Genomic DNA, 16,732 nt, shown 5'->3' on the forward strand with positions numbered 1-16,732 from the left:
AGTGATAACTACCACATTTATAAGACATTAATGTTCATTACCGACAACACTCATTAACTCTTTGCATGCTGAATAAATTTGGGGGGGGGGGATAATAATGACAATTGTTTCCATGTTATTTTCTTTAATTTAAGATTTCAATATTGCACCATTGATACCTATTATTTTTATCATATACATGTAGACGCTATCCAAGAATTGTCGCCTTTTATTAGCTTAACTAATTTGAAGGTAGGGGAGAAAACTAATTATTACGATTGTTGAATTCAATTGTACGAATGTGCATGGATTGCAACATCAGCGCGCAAAGGGTTAACAATTAATATGCCCCAAATCAGAGCACAAAATCATTTTGATTCACAGAATACGTGATAGGGAAAATGAGAAATACATACCCTTTGAATGAGGAGGGCGTCTATCTCAGTGATTCTAGCTTTGGCCGCTTCAAGCTGTATGCTCTTCTGTCTCGCAGCATCATGACAGTCTATATAGACATTATTTTCAAAATATTTGTAAAAAGAGCATTGTTAACAATATAAATAAAAAATGAAAAGCATCACAGCATCTTCTCAATCTATATGGTAATCATTCTTAAATTATTCATAGGAAGAGAGAATTGTCAACAAATCAACTAAATCAAAAATGATCACAGCATCTTCACAAGTCAATATGGTAAAACATTGGTCCAATAATCACCAGTTCGTCTATGACCATTTCGTCCCAAAACCATTTGGTCTAATACCCATTTTCTTTTCATTCATTTCGCCCAATTATCACTTAATCCAAATAGACCAAATGGTATATGGACTAAATGGCTATTGGACCAACTAGTTATCAGACGAAACGGTGAGTGGAACAAATGGCAATTAGACCATGTGGATAGTGGACACACTGATGGTAGACCAAATGATAGTAGAGGAATTGGTAATTGGACGAATTGGCATTAGACATATTGGAAATAAACCTATACTGCTCACCAGCTAATTCTTTCTTGAGACACTCTCTTCTCTTGTCCTCTTCCTCTACCAGTGCTTTGCTTAATTTACTCTCCTCTATTTTCTCCTTGTACTTGGTATTAGTCTCTCCCAACAGGAGTATCTCCTTATTCAGACGTTTGATCTGGAATAGACAATAGTCAGGCAACATGCACAGTATGATATCACATATCAGTATGCATTATAAAACCCTGGGGGTCGTAACACAAATCTTAGCAATGATCGTAGAACATTTTTCTACGATTGATTGCTTAGACTACAATGTACAATCAATCGTGAAATCAGGCTTACAATTAATCGCTAACCTTTGTGTTATGGGATCCTGGTGGGTGTTTCATAAAGCTGTTCGTAAGTAAAGAGCGACTTTGCGCTCGAAATAATCACCAATGGACATTTAATGGTGAATATTATTTACCACAAGAAAGACTAACCAGTCGTTCTTAAGTCACCCTTAACTTACAAACAGCTTTATGAAACGGCCCCCAGGATCCTAGGGATCCCCAAACAGGCAAAATATAAATCTACTTGGGGGGGGGGCTACTTTCTACAATGCGTAATTCTGCAACATTGGAGAAGCTTTAACATAGCAGTGAATAAAGATTTTCCAGGGGTCTTTGAACATGTTTGTGTTGATATCGCCCAGAGCCCCCATTTAATTTGTTCTCTGCGCCCCCCCCCAAAAAAAAAAAATAAATAAATATGTCTGTCTGTTGTCATAAAGAGGAGAAAAAATATATTTCTAGATAGGATATCAAAGCTCCTACAGCTGTTTTCTATTGTTTGTGTAGCAGGGACTACACAAGTGTCCCCTGCCGATGATATGGACAGTGGTCTGCTGTGTCTTTCACCATTTTTTGTATAAACATTAAAAAAACATTTTAAAAATACAAATTAGGGCTGATTAGCACTTTTTTTTTTTATCTTGGTTGAGAATATAGAATAAGTCTCTTAGTTTCACTGTGGCAAGTCCCAGGTTATGGCAAACAAAATTCTTCAAGCTTGGTTGTCTTCTGTCAATTGTGATTCGCTTCTTCAATCTTTCGCTCATAATTTTTCTTCTGGAAAGTATGCACTGGTTTAACCCTAATACTCCCGGGGGGGGGGGGGCCATTATGGCCCCCCCCTCGAAAATTTTCGCGACATATCTGCTGCGCAAAATTTTTTGACCTCGCTGCTCACTGACTTTTTACTTTCAAGTCTCGCGCAAATTTTGAGACCAAATTTGTGACGCCCAGGTACGCGGTTACGACATTATGTAACATTATGTAAGTGCATGTCAGACCCAAAATTGCTCATAAACGTGATTTCATGTACAAATCCAATGCAAATTGTGTATTTAGCCAAAATTCATAAATGTATCATTATTTCTACTTTTACTGATTAAGCTTAATTCATTTTGCCTTGTTTATGATCAGAATTAAGTCTGGAACGATTTCCATCGAAAAAACTATAAAAAAACAAAAAGTAAAAAAACAAAGAAATACATAAGAAATTTAAAAAACAATAAAATACATAAGAAATCAGCCTTGGTACCAGAATTTTTTTCATTCACCATTGTTAGGAATGCTATAAAGAATATTTTCACCAAAAAAATAGCATTCTAGGAGCTTTATTTAGTGAGTCAGAGCAAAAAGTATGATTTCATGAATAAATTAGCACAATTAATTCATAAAAAATAAAAATATATGAATTCAGTGGAATTTACCAATGCAACTGCGTAGATTACGTCATTCTCTACCATCATGCAAATTTTTGTTGTGATCGCGCAATCTGCGGCTGAGATCTTAAGGGGGGGCCATAATGGCCCCCCCCCCCCCCCCCCGGGAATGACAAGAATCAAAATACCCCGGGAGATTGAGGGTTAAAGTCCCCCCCTGTCTGTTACATTTGCATGTATAGGAGAGAACAAATCTCTTACCCCCCTCTCCCCCTCCACTCATCGTATCTGAACACAACATAGGCTTTGTTGCACCATATCAGGGGCACATTTCATAAAACTTGCTATAATAACAAATTTGTAATAACAGTTTAAAGCTACTGAAATCATTCAATTTGATTGGCTGATAGTAAAATTGTGCATTTGTTTTCATAAAGAGTCTTTATGAAATGTGCCCCTACCTACCTCATCTTTTAAGTGATTATTGGTAGCTATATCACCTCGAGCACTGGCCAATTCTTGTTCTATGTCAAATAACGATGAATTTGAAACCTTGAGGTCCTGTATTCAAACACAAACATGAAAATCAGCAATTGTAGTAAAAACTCTTTTTACTTAACTATTGATTTAATTCTGGGAATATTGCAATTTACAAACAAATAGCGTACAATTTGTTTCCATCATCTAGTTTTGTCTCTCTAAGACGTAACAAGAATTCACCTTATAGCATATACTGCACTTAATTGCAAGCTCCAACAGGTTTTCAATTTACACGACAAAATTCGGAACACATTCATATCAGAAACATAACTTTTCTCCACATATTTTTTCAGAAATATTAATTTTGAGACATTTAGAAATTAAAATAATGTTAAAGTACTGAGGGAGGCACAATAGCTATGTTGGTACAGTGGTGGTCTTGTAATCCTGACGACCGGGGTTCGAAATCAAGTCAGTGCACTAGTGGCCTTTCATAAGTTATTAATCCCCATTTCTAGGTCCCTTGGAGAGGACCTTAAGCCATTGGTCCTCTGGTTGCTAACTTGAAAAGCATTTAAGCTTTCTTTGATAGCAATTGGGTAAATTGACCACCACCAACCACATTTATGAGAAGAGCTTAACAGATGACATTATAATAATAATGATTAATTGATTAACATACTAAAAAATATGCATAAGCAAAGAATATATCTCAAAGAAAGAGAAAACACTCCATAATCAAATGGATGAACGAAGTATACACTGCGAAGAAAAGAAATTTTAACTGATTAATATGTGAACATATCACCATATCATTGTAGGAACGCCCTTAGCACATACTTTTGCACACTGCATGCGCGCATAAGGGCATTTCTGCACCGATGAGGTGCGCGGTAGTGTGGTGCTAAGGGCGTTCCTGCACCGACACAACAATATAATGAAAAGTGAAAGCAGAGTACATACCTTTTTGACTTTATCAACCTCAAGTCTGTGTGTGACAAGAAGCTTGTTCAGTTCTTCTTTGCATTCTGTCAAGTGCACTTTCTCAGCCTCCAATTTTCTTTCAAGAAAAAAATAATTATCAAAAAAAAAAAGTTTAAGACATCTTACAAGCAAATCTTCAATCACTTAAAAGGGGGAGGGATCAGACATACCCCAAAAAAATTATTCATCCACTGACATCTAATTCACATTGGTTTAGGACTTCATCCAGTTAATTTATACAATAAACTCCTCATTTTAGAGATAAAATTAGTAATGATGGGTCTAAATAGGGTGACACAGCATTTGCTCCTGCGACATTTGCTACGGTCCTAATATCTTAGAGAGTATAGGATTAGAGTTAGGGTTGTAATAGAGTGTTTGGTTCAGAATAATGTAAAGATTAGGATTAGGGTTTATTTAGTGTTGGAGGATAGATTTTATGTTTGGCTTAACATGTGAATTTTCTATCGCAGCAATTGTCAGCGAAGCAAATGTCATTGAACCCTAAATAAACCTGGCACCTTAGATTTCAAAGAACCGCTCAAATAGAATCCGATTCTGTAAACAGAGTAAAATGACCAGGGGCCCGTTTCATAAAACTTTTGACTTGCAACTGTAACATCTCCCATATCTATGGCAAATCTTGTTATTGCAATGGCAACTTGTCATAGTTGCAAATATCCGTTTCATAAAACCAATAACAAATTGTTATCGTTAATAATAATAAATATCTGAAAAATAGTTCGCGAACGAGCCTGATATGCAGCTCACGGCCGGGTTTTTTCTTCACACACGTCGTCTGCGATAAAATTTTGTTGGTGACAGAATTTATGTAAAACTTGAATCGGAGATGTAAGTACTTTTCAATTATCGTAGTCATTCAATAATTACATCATTTGATATAGTAATAAAATGAATCACTTCCGAAAGAATGAGAGTGATAGTAAATGTCATATTTCCATCGTTTTCTACGAGTTAAACTTGCATTTTGCCCGGGGATATCGTGGAGGCATCATCGAGATGCTGAGTGGTCGCTATCCCGGAGCTTCGGCGTAGTACACGGCAGTGTAGTACCTTGCGTTGGAGTATATGGGGTGGAACTCGGCTGAGCGGCGTTCCGAGTTTCAGCTGTCTTTCTTCTGACTTTCGGACCTTAGTCTTTAATTACCGAATTAAGTCAGTGTGATATTTGAACAGTTGTGTGAGAGCGTGCCTTGATTTTTTGTGGCTTGGGTTGTTGTGGGTGACAAAAATACAGTCGAGTCTTTAGAAGCATTGGATTTGGAATGGGTGTCGCGTCTGTCGATAGGTGTTCATGCTCATGTTTGACCTTGCCTTGGCTTGGGCATGTTTTTTTTTCTTAGGGGGGGGGTGACAAAAACCAATATTGTTCTCTGTAACTGAGGGATTTTTTAGTTTCTAGGGAGGGGGGGGGGGGTGGCTTGCGAGTCTCAAAAGTTTGGTGGCCAGACATTTAAAAAAGGCAAAATTTTTTTTTTTTTAAGCTGTGCCTGTGAGTGAGCAAAAATTTTGGACTTTTTTAGAGGATTTAACTTAGTTCTAAGTTAGACTCTATACAAAATCTGATTTTGTGTTAGATTTTGACCAACCCAGGCAACTGCAGCCGGCTGTGCGGGCCGCAGCCCAGGATTCGTCCGTGTAATAGTTGGCAGACAAATGGGGTAGAATTGTGGTCGCCATAGCTGCACCCAAATTAAAGGGAAAAAATGAATTATGCACTTAACCCAATTATATGGATGAAGATTGTTGAATGTTACGATGCACATTTATATAATTGACACACACTGTGAATGTACATGTGCATGCACGTATTCTGCACCGATACGGACATGATTGAATAACAAGTGGAATGCCTCTGGCCGTCTCACCTGCATCACGCGATTCAATATAGCAGCAGTGCTGATTTTGAAAACTACTATAACTCGCACAAGATGTTCAGTGATACTTGGTTACTCTTATTTCCACGTTTTATGAACTAGACCAATACACTTATAGAGATATGATGGCAATTCAAAAAATACCCCCAACGTGGCCAAAGTTCTTTGACCTTACATGACCTTTGACCTTGATCATGTGACCTGAAACTCGCACAGGATGTTCAGTGATACTTGATTACTATTATGTCCAAGTTTTATGAACTAGACCAACACACTTTCAAATTTATGGCTGTAATTCAACAAATACCCCAATTTGGCCAAAGTTCATTGACCCTAAATGACCTTTGACCTTGATCATGTGACCTGAAACTTGCACAGGATGTTCAGTAATACTTGATTACTATTATGTCTAAGTTTCATGAATCAGATCCATAAACTTTCAAAGTTATGATGGTAATTCAACAGATACCCCCAATTCGGCCAAAGTTCATTGACCCTAAATGACCTTTGACCTTGGTCATGTGACGTGAAACTCATGCAGGATGTTCAGTGATACTTGATTAACCTTATGTATAAGTTTCATGAACTAGGTCCATATATTTTCTAAGTTATGATGACATTTCAAAAACTTAACCTTAGGTTAAGATTTTGATGTTGATTCCCCCAACATGGTCTAAGTTCATTGACCCTAAATGACCTTTGACCTTAGTCATGTGACATGAAACTCAGGCAGGATGTTCAGTAATACTTGATTAACCTTATGGCCAAGTTTCATGAACTAGGTCCATATACTTTCTAAGTTATGCTGTCATTTCAAAAACTTAACCTCAGGTTAAGATTTGGTGTTGACGCCGCCGCCGCCGTCGCCGTCGGAAAAGCGGCGCCTATAGTCTCACTCTGCTATGCAGGTGAGACAAAAACCAAAGAACAATCAAATAAATATTGCTCCAACTATTCATATTTGATAACAAAGACATATGTTAAGAAATAATTGGTCAACGTAATCTGTAGGGGGTATTTTACAGTCCGATTGATCAACCAATTATAAGAGTTGTATTCTGACATTTAAATCCATGTTCATCTCTGACCGTTGTCAAATAAAAACTTTGCTCTGAGCATAACATCCTCAAGGTGGTCTAAAATTCTATTAGATGTACTCTTCTGTGCAAGTTCATTTACGCTTTGACTGCTATATCTACAAGTTTTATAATCAATATACTGGTTCTCTGAAGTTGATGTGTTTATAATCAAATGTTTTTATGTTTATTCTCCTTAAAACATAATAGACGGAGACCAGCTGCGTGGCAGCAAGAGCAAATGTTTGTTGTGATGAGGCGTATACCACCATCACCAATGCTGCAATTGCAGTCACCACCACCACTGATGGTCCACCACTTCTGCCACCACCATCAGTTCTGCGAATGCCACCACCACCACCAAGTCTGCTTCTGCCATCGCCATTGCCACCACCACTACCAAGATCATTCCTGACACAAAGCCTCCAAGTCCGTAACTGACCAGCTATTGCAGCTGGAGGATAGACCCGCAACTTCAAAGCCAGGGCTTGCTGGTCTCCTACAATAAGAAAAGTGCCTGGGGCCAATCTGATGAACGTGTACTTGTAGCACAATATTTGGCCACAGTTGTAGAAATACAGACTAACATGCAGCCACAGGTAAAAATCAATGTCAGATATATGATTACAAAATGATGGAAAGTCTTTGAAATATGGGTTGCAGAATGAATATCAGTAAAACCCATCATGATGTGCAGTCTGATTTAACCCTAAAAAGCGGTTGGGGGGGGGGGGGCAGCATTTTTTCACGATAAATCCACAATGTGAAACGTGGTGCCACGTCTTATGACTTTTTTTTCATGTTTCATGAGTTTTCAGACAAATTTGTGACACCGGGGTACCCGGTTGTGAAATTATGCAACGTTATGTAAGTACATGTCAGAATTGCTTAAAAATGTGATTTCATGAACAAATCCAATGCAAATTCTATTTCTAGCCAAAATTCATAATTGTATCATACCGGTTAAAATTTATTTTTACTGACTGAAATAAATTAATTTCATGTTGCTTATGATCACAAAATTTTGTCAACAATATAAAAAAAGTATAAAAAAAACCCAAATCTACAGATGAAAGGGATTTGATATCAATTAATTTTTATATGTCTGAAAAAAATGACACTTCAAGGGCTTTGTTTATAGATTTCCAGCCAAATTCTGATTTCATGCATGAATTAGTAAAATTTGTTAATTAGAAATAAATTTAAATAATTTTAGAACACTCAAATTTACATTTTTTTCATCTGTGACAGGCATGTTGCATTTTGTCACAAGTGCGCAATTAATGGTCAAGATCTTGAGGGCCCCCACCTCCCTTCCGTCCATCTTTCCTGCCTCCAAAATACCCTGACAGTCTTATAAGGGTTAGATTAATTTTACATTAAGCATCCATAAAATTCTTACAATGGATTTCAGTGGCATAATGAGCCAAATATTTTAAGGGAGCTAAATATGGCTGATGGAACAAAAGTTCTCAAAAGATGCGAGGGAGCGAGCAAAATTGTTGGAATTTTAAATACAGAAATTGAATTTTTGGAAAGATTTTGACGTAATATTCAGAAAATGATATACTATTTAACCCTTTCCCGTTCTTTTTCTCTTTTTTTTCTTGGTCATGAAACATTGGGGGGAGGGGGGGGGGGGATGGCCCCCATCTATTTGCCAGTGATGGATTTAATACTTTTTGCATATGTACAATGACAATGCTCTCTCTCTCTCTCTCTCTCCCTCACCCATCCTCATTACGTGTACATGTGTGTGCAAGATAAATTATGAGGAATAATTGCATAGCATATGAAGTGACATTTTTAATTAGAGATACCTTTGATATTATTTACTGTTGCATGTTTGCATTTTTGTTTATTAACCCATCTTGACCACTTTACCCTCCCCCCCCCCCCATGATAAAAGCTAGAAGTCAAACCATGTTTACTTTTATTTCCTTTTGATATTCATGCAATGTATACATGTGAGAAAAAAAATTAGTGCCAAACATTTTTTGAAAATTTCAATTTAATTTATTCCTTCAGGTGAGGCTTTGTCCGCATTTCCAGAAAGACACAAGATAGTATCAGAAAGCCATGCCAAATTCAAGGACTGAAGGGTTTGGAGAGCCAGACAAAGAGCCTAGAAATGTGATTTAACCCGTAAGTTAAACATATTTATAATTCTGATTCACTTAGGCATAGAAAGTAAGCCACATAATAACAATTTGAATGATTTTTGTCTTCTTGAATTGCTCTTTGTCAAGAATCCAGTCCAAATTTTAGAATTAAACTCTAAATTTGAGGTGTTGATGAATTCTTTTTTTTTTTCAGCTGCAAAAATAACAAACCAATATCAATCATTGGTAGATTATTAATATTAATAAATTATTGGCGTGACTTGCTTTCTCTTGCCAAATTGGTACATGAATATTCTGCATTTCTATCATTATTGACCCCCACCACTACCATCTAAGATGCAACATGTCAAATTACTGTCAAATTCACTTCATCTTGTTTTTTAATTAATAATTTGTCAGTAAAGGAGTAAAATGACTCAGAAAGATTACCCGAAGAAGCTCACAGAATTTTTTACTGGTAGACCCTTAACATTCATTTGATGAATTGAGTTCATGCAAAATCAACTGAATGTAATGAGTACAAAATACACCTTACTAGGTGAGGCTATTCTGGTAGATCATGCCAGGGGGTGCCTGAGGATCTTGTCCATTTGGAGAAATCTTGCAAAGTATCAAAAAGTGCCTCCACCCCCCCCCCCCCCCCAGTCTATTAAGGGTTAACAATGAAAATGAAATTAGGAATAACTTTGGTATCTTGCTTATATGCATTATAAATTAATTTCTATTTCAGGTACTTCAATCACATGAACAGCAGCAGGAGCAAAAACAGCAGCAACAACACAGGAGATGTAACGACAGCATTGACCAACAGCAACAACAACAGCAGCGTAAACAATTTCTGCAGGAGGTGCAAAAACCACACCGGCAACCTCAACAATATCAAGATGTCCAACAACCACTCCGGGAACAGCAACCACAACTTCAGCAATAATTTCAACAAACACATCAGCAAAAACCAACAGCAGTAGTAACAACAGCACTTATGAAATGAATTTAATTGAAACTCAAAAGCCAATGAGGAAACATCTTTTACAAAATGAGACATCATTTGTTCATTCTTTTACAGGATAAAGAAAAGCTTTTTTGAAAGTGTAAATTTGCAGGAACACAATGTATGTTCCCTATGAATCTATTTATTGAAATAAATTTGACTTTAAAAAGAATGAATGGTGATTCTATAAATATCTACTTTTTATTTGTCAATGAGTAAAAATACATGTATTTTCTATTTAGAATGACAAAAAACAATTTATCAAATCAAAATCATCAAAAAATTGACCAATATGGCTCTTAGGCCCTCAAAATTGTTGGTATTTTGATGAAAAAGCTGTTTCTGCAGCAATATTTGACACAGCTCAAATAGCTGCGTCAAATTTGCCGCAGAAATTGTCATTTGCCGCAGCTCCTTGAGCTGCGTCAAATATTGCCGCTGAAATTGTCATTTGCCACAGAAAGTATCTGCGGCAAAGTTTTATGAAACGGAAACTTGCCGCTGTTTTGAGATTTGCCGCAGAAACACAGATTTGCCGCAGAAAATGGGAGTTGCCGCTGCGGCAAATGTTTTATGAAACGGGCCCCAGGAGTGCTTTTAAATATCCTATGGAATGCCACATCTTAGGCCAATTTCACACATGTATTAAGTGCTAATACCTCAGTCACATTTGCTCTACGGCGGCCATACGGTGAGTCGAAAACTGCCATTTTATTAATTCTTATTCAAACCACCTACATGTAGCTATTACAAAAAATGTTAAAACGGCCGTTTTCAACTCGCCGTTCAGCCACCATACAGCAAATGTGACCGAGGTATCGATTAATGTTGCATATTATCATTATATAGCAAAACAACATGTATGGTATACTCACTGAACAGCCTGTTGGAAATTTTTATCCTTGTGATGGCATTCCATAGTGAGCTGTCGATTTTCTAGTCTGACCTGGTTGACCTCAGCACTTAACTTTGCTATCTCGTTCTCCTGGAGTCGTAGTTGATCTTTCATGGCGCTGTTCAACTCTTCATACGCTTTAGCCTATTGCAAACACAACGTAAATATGTTTGTAAGATCATTATATCCAGTGGCTCCGGAACATTCTGATCTGGCAAAGCTTAGGAGGGGCATAACACTGTGTGTTAACAATGGTTTGACCCCCCCCCCCCCCCTGTTTGTGTGAGCCAAACGTCTCTGCACCACAGATTACACCCACAATATTTTAATGCAATTAACCCTAATACTTTACCATATTCTTGCAAAGTATGATACAAAGTAAACAACATCATGATTTTTTTTTTACTCTCAAGTCTCTGGCATCTTTGGAGAGAATATTTATATAATGAATGGGTACTTGCTTATACAGTTACAAACTGTTGCTCGCAAGACTGATGCTGAAACTTTTCTCAAAAACAATTTCTACCTTGCAGTAGTTCGATATCAACCCAACTCTAATCAATAGTACATATTGGATCTAAGATCTTCAAGCATGCTCACCTTGTGAGTTTTGCCAAGAAGTCTTCTATTCCTGCCCGCATGGACCTCTCTCTTATGCCTCTCATAGAGGAGCTGGTTATGAAGGAGTTGGAGCTGGCCTTTCAATAGATTGATTTCATCAGCAGGAGGGGAACCCCCGTAATGTGTCCAATTGACAGACTTCTGACTAGTCAGGGGTAACCTGTGTAAAAAAAACCAGGGATTTATACATTTCTTCATGTGCATAAATATATGAGTACATTTGGGTATTTATATAACGATATACAAAGTACTATACAAAGAACAGTTCTGCTTTCCAAGTATTGGAATATTCAAAGTGCACGTCTTTTGGTCTTATGCAGCAGGGGTTTGAACTCCCGACCACCCGGTTGTAAGACGGATGCTCTACCAACTGAGCCAACACACCGGTATACATTTGAAAATGCAATAAAATCTACCATCTTATCTACCACCATATTCGATAATCATAAAAAATTGTTTTAAGCACATAATTGATGCACAAAATTAACAGAGATTACTAAGAGGCAGTAAAATTAATGCAGTTTGAGAAAATAAAACCCCCAAAGCTAACCACAATCCTCAATCCCACATTATTCTGAACCAACTACTATTCTAATCCACATTCCAACCTTCTCTCTCTTTAAGATGGAAGTAATTGCTAATCATTAATAAATGTTGGGTCACTAACACTGTCAACAATTGAAAAACCAGCCCTCTATAACATTTCCACTGAATTTTCTACCATCACAGCTAAAAAAAAAAAAATTGAAATATAGTCCTTCTTAAGCTTACCGACTCAATTCTTTATCATGAACATCATCACTCATATTGATATGTCTATCCAACATTTCTGCAGGTGAAAACACAGCATGAAGGGGGCCACTTCGGCTAAAATCCGAGGAAGCAAGTGAGATCTCATCCCCTATATCCTGGGAGGTGGGTGCAGGAGTGCCCATTGTCGGAGTATACATGTAATATGGCAAGGCTTGCCGAAGCATGCTATTGATTGAAGCATATGCATGCTGGGATGCGGTGCTCATTTCAGCTGGGTACGGCGATTCCATGCTGTCCACAGAGCAATCGCGTATTGGCGTGAAACCCTGATTGCCTCTGTGCTGCCTTGAAAGGGCACTATCTGTGATTTTGTCCCCGAGCTCACAGTCTTCCGCCATCTTCCCCTCTTCACTGACCTCTCTCCTCTTACTATCTTCTTCATGGACAGTTCCATTGGCTGTTCCAGCCCCAAAGAGATTATGGCTGACCTTCTGGAATTCCTTCTGGCAAGGACTAGATTCCTCAAGGTGCAGTTCATGCAACGCAGCATCGGCATCACCAGAACTTGATGTGCTGTCCACACCAGCCATTCCCGTTTCTTCTGCTCTCACACCGTTTCCTACATCCCTTCCCTTGATATCTGCACGAGATCCTTCCACTGACATAGAGACATCATCAGCACCTTCTGCAGTGCCACGAACCACTTGTCCACTTTGTTTTTCAACTTCGTACTTCGGGGTGCTGTTCAAGACAAGGTGGTCTGACTCATCTGGACTCTCCTTGTGATGATGCAGCCCGGCCATGATCTTTGACATGAATTCACCAACGTTTCGCTGAGGACTATTAACGATGGAAGACACCTCCGCATTGGTAGCATCATCTGTAGAAGTTAATGAACCAGATATGTTTAATTGCAATCAAATTTGATCCAAAGACCCATCTCCCTTACTTTCAATTTCAAGAATTATGTAACTCTGTTTTCCATTTGTCCCTACGAATGTAATTAAATACCCCCCTCCTCAAAAAGGAAAAAATACATGGCTCCCTCTGTATTAGTCATGTTCATCTTTTAAAAGATATTATCAATGATTTAAAAAGCAATAAGAGCTTCAATAGCATCCCTTGATCTGATATTGACATTAAATAACTTCAATAGGAAAAAATGTAAACATGAGATTTTTGTAGAACGGCAACAGATTACTTAGAATAGCAAAAATGACAGCTAAGACAAATATTTCCAGCTTCATAGCATTACAAAATACGATGTCAACTATTCTCCTTAAAACGGAATTCATGTGTATACATGTTAAAGTATTTATTGAGAAATTAAAGGAATCTAACATTTTCAAAATCTGAGAAAAGTAAACACGGACACACACAAACTGTATAAAACAAACAACATTTAATGCATCCTGCACCCAAAACTCATTTCCAAGAATGAGTTGCAATTTTATATGACATTCACTTTTGTGGAAATAATTTCATCACTAAAACCATAAAACTCTTTATTACCTGATCTTAGATGGCTATCAGAGAGGTGTCTTATTAGACTTGGAAGATCTTTGAGAGAAACGGAGGATTCTTGATCATCAGGGTCATCCTCCTGTCTTGGTTTTGGGCATTTGATTTGGCCACCCTTCTCTTCCTCGATGGAATCCTCCAGAACCGATTCCTCTATCCCCGATTCTTTCCCAGACGACTGCCTTGATCTTGGCGCAGACGTCTTGCCACCGCCGTCTGCAGGTTTTGATGCTTGGTGCTGTGCCGAAGACCTGTTGCCGAAATTGAAGATTGTCCGATCCGCACTGTACTTGCGGATGGGGGACGCCGGAAGCCATTGTGAGTTGGCATCGTACCCTGGAGTGGACGGTGCAGAGGTGGTACGCTGAAGGATGTTGGGAGGGTAACGTGGCAACGCCCCGGGGCCCTTCCCCCTAGATTTCCGGCCCGACTTGTTAGGCGTGCTGCCTTCACTGATGTTGAGGACACGGTGGGGCTGTTCCTCTCCTAGAGTGGAGTGGGGCGAGTCTCTGGGTGTGGTGAGGGAACTAGAGGGGTCCCCGTACCCCATCTGGAGGGAAGAGGTGAGGCTGAGGTCCATCATGCTACCCCCCGGTGAGGGGGGATGGGACGTGGGCGGGGTCGTGAGGCCGCAATCTACTGCGGGACTCCACATGGCAGAAAGGATGGCTTGTGATGAGATGAGATTAGAGGTCACGTCAGGTTTTCTGTTGAGGTTGGAAGGAGTGGTCTGTTTGCTGGCTGGAAGGATCTGGGCATCACTGGAAGGTGGTATCACTAAAAGGTGTAAAAACAAATTGAAGTTTTTTTTTAACTAATGGAAAGTGAATCGATTATAAAAATGAATCTGAAAATTTATTGAGTCTTTTCTTCTTAATAAGGTTGCTTGGATAGCAGCTAAAGTACGATGAATGATTTGAATGATATCAATTTAAGCAAATCTGGGGGTTACATTGGCAACCACAGGAATTCATTATCCTTCAAAGGAATTTGGGTGCTTACTCTTTGAGCAAAGAACTGCTGCTGTGAATTTTAATAATCAAATGGCAAGCAGACTAGAATAATAGATCTTTGTAGATGCATTGATTTATAACTGAATTATAAGAATTTTAAAGACTTTATAGTTAGTGCAAAGCCTTTTGAAATAAAAATTTATTATTCTTCAGCTGAAAGTTTTTTTTTCTAATTTTCATCAAATTCTTCTTAAAAGAGTTTATATCATCAGACCAAACAAAGAAATGACAGAAGGCTGTTTGGCAAAGAGGGTATTTCATGCGTAGATATACCCTTGGTCAAAACTAACCAATGTGGTGATGTGTATATGCCAGGGAAAAATTACACGGGGGCTGGGGGGGGGGGGGATTTAGCCCCTGAAATGCTCAAAAGAGCACTGGAAATCCCATTCATTGCAGTTGTGGTAGGTAGGCCCAAAAATTGCCCCCGAAAATAACCAAAATAATTTTTTGCCTGGTATATGTGACTTGCAAACACCAATGCCTCAGTCACATTAACAAAACCAACTCCGGACCGATCAAAGCTATAGGCCCGAATTCACAAAGGTGGTTTTCAAAACCATCGGTTGGACCCATGGTTTATGTAGATTTCCTGTATAAATTACGCTTATCTACTGTGTATATTAAAAATTGTCCAATGCTGATGCGCGCTTTTGTCACAGTGCGCCAAATTGACGCCTGTTGCCATGATTATCCACTCTATTTGTATTCATTAGTCCACTGTTTTGAATTAATGAGTCCACTCTTCAAATAATGAAATCATGAATAAAATAACATACTTAACCATGGCAACAATGGCGCACTATGACAAAAAGCGTGCATCAGCATTGGACATTTTTTAATATACGCGGTGAATGGGCGTAATTTATACAGGAAATCTGCATAAACCATGGGTTCAACCAATGGTTTTGAAAACCATCTTTGTGAATTCGGGCCATTATGCTATATCGAGTGGCATATCATCGGTCGGTTTGGAGTCGGTCCCATTGATGTGACTGTAGCATTAACTCCAGGGCCCCATCTCACAAAGAGTTGCGATTTATCCGATCAATCACAACTATGGATGGCCAGCAGCATCAACATCTATTATGCATGTTTGTTCAAAATATTTTCTAACTATGATGTATATTCATGCATTCATTGTTTCTTGAAAATTCACTGTGCTTCTCTTTGTTTACAAAGGACATTGTGCAAATTTCCTGTAGAAATTTTTTTGACACTGGTGGATTTCCATAGTTATGATTGACGGGATCAATCGTAACTCTTTGTAAGATGGGGCCCTGGTGAAACACCCCTCCGATACTCACTTCCTGGGGACGATGTCTTGCAAGAGGAAGAAACATTGCTCCTCGTTGCAACGTTGTATGCCATGCCTGACCCAGACTCAGACAGTGAAAGACCACAGGTGGACCGATCATCACGGGTTGATTCGGTGGTATCCAGACACACCCGGGCGCACTCCATCAGGATGTCATGGACCTCCATTTTTCTCCACCTGTATCAAAATAGACATTAAACCGTTGACAACTGAATAATGCAATTCCCACTGGCTTTGTACAGGGATCATCGTGTGGGGTGCCGTATTCAAGTGGTTACGATTTCTCGTCTTTCAATCAGAGGAACGTGGGCTCGAATTCCAGCCATGGCATATTTTCCTTCAGCAAGAAATTTACCCACATTGTTCTGCACTCAACCCAGGTTAGGTGAATGGGTATCCGGCAGGAT

The 16,732-nt window shown here is 38.6% G+C and overlaps 1 protein-coding gene across 2 annotated transcripts in view; it reads right to left on the reverse strand.

Moving 5' to 3' along the window:
- LOC129277790 (hamartin-like) overlaps nt 1–16,732 on the reverse strand; it is a 41,378-nt gene that overhangs the window by 7,101 nt on the left and 17,545 nt on the right. For both annotated transcript variants that reach the window (XR_010295965.1, XM_054913961.2), the window contains exons 8-16: nt 16,315–16,502; nt 13,986–14,771; nt 12,492–13,353; nt 11,700–11,880; nt 11,080–11,243; nt 4,096–4,192; nt 3,118–3,213; nt 978–1,119; nt 396–484 (exon numbers count right to left, since the gene is read on the reverse strand). Coding sequence is in view for 1 of the 2 variants with exons in the window: in XM_054913961.2 (XP_054769936.2) it covers nt 396–484; nt 978–1,119; nt 3,118–3,213; nt 4,096–4,192; nt 11,080–11,243; nt 11,700–11,880; nt 12,492–13,353; nt 13,986–14,771; nt 16,315–16,502 (2,605 nt within the window). In the remaining variant the exon portion in view is untranslated. The remainder of the gene's footprint in view (nt 1–395; nt 485–977; nt 1,120–3,117; nt 3,214–4,095; nt 4,193–11,079; nt 11,244–11,699; nt 11,881–12,491; nt 13,354–13,985; nt 14,772–16,314; nt 16,503–16,732) is intronic.

Source organism: Lytechinus pictus, chromosome 15 (assembly GCF_037042905.1).
Source record: "Lytechinus pictus isolate F3 Inbred chromosome 15, Lp3.0, whole genome shotgun sequence".
Classification (NCBI taxonomy): domain Eukaryota; kingdom Metazoa; phylum Echinodermata; class Echinoidea; order Temnopleuroida; family Toxopneustidae; genus Lytechinus; species Lytechinus pictus.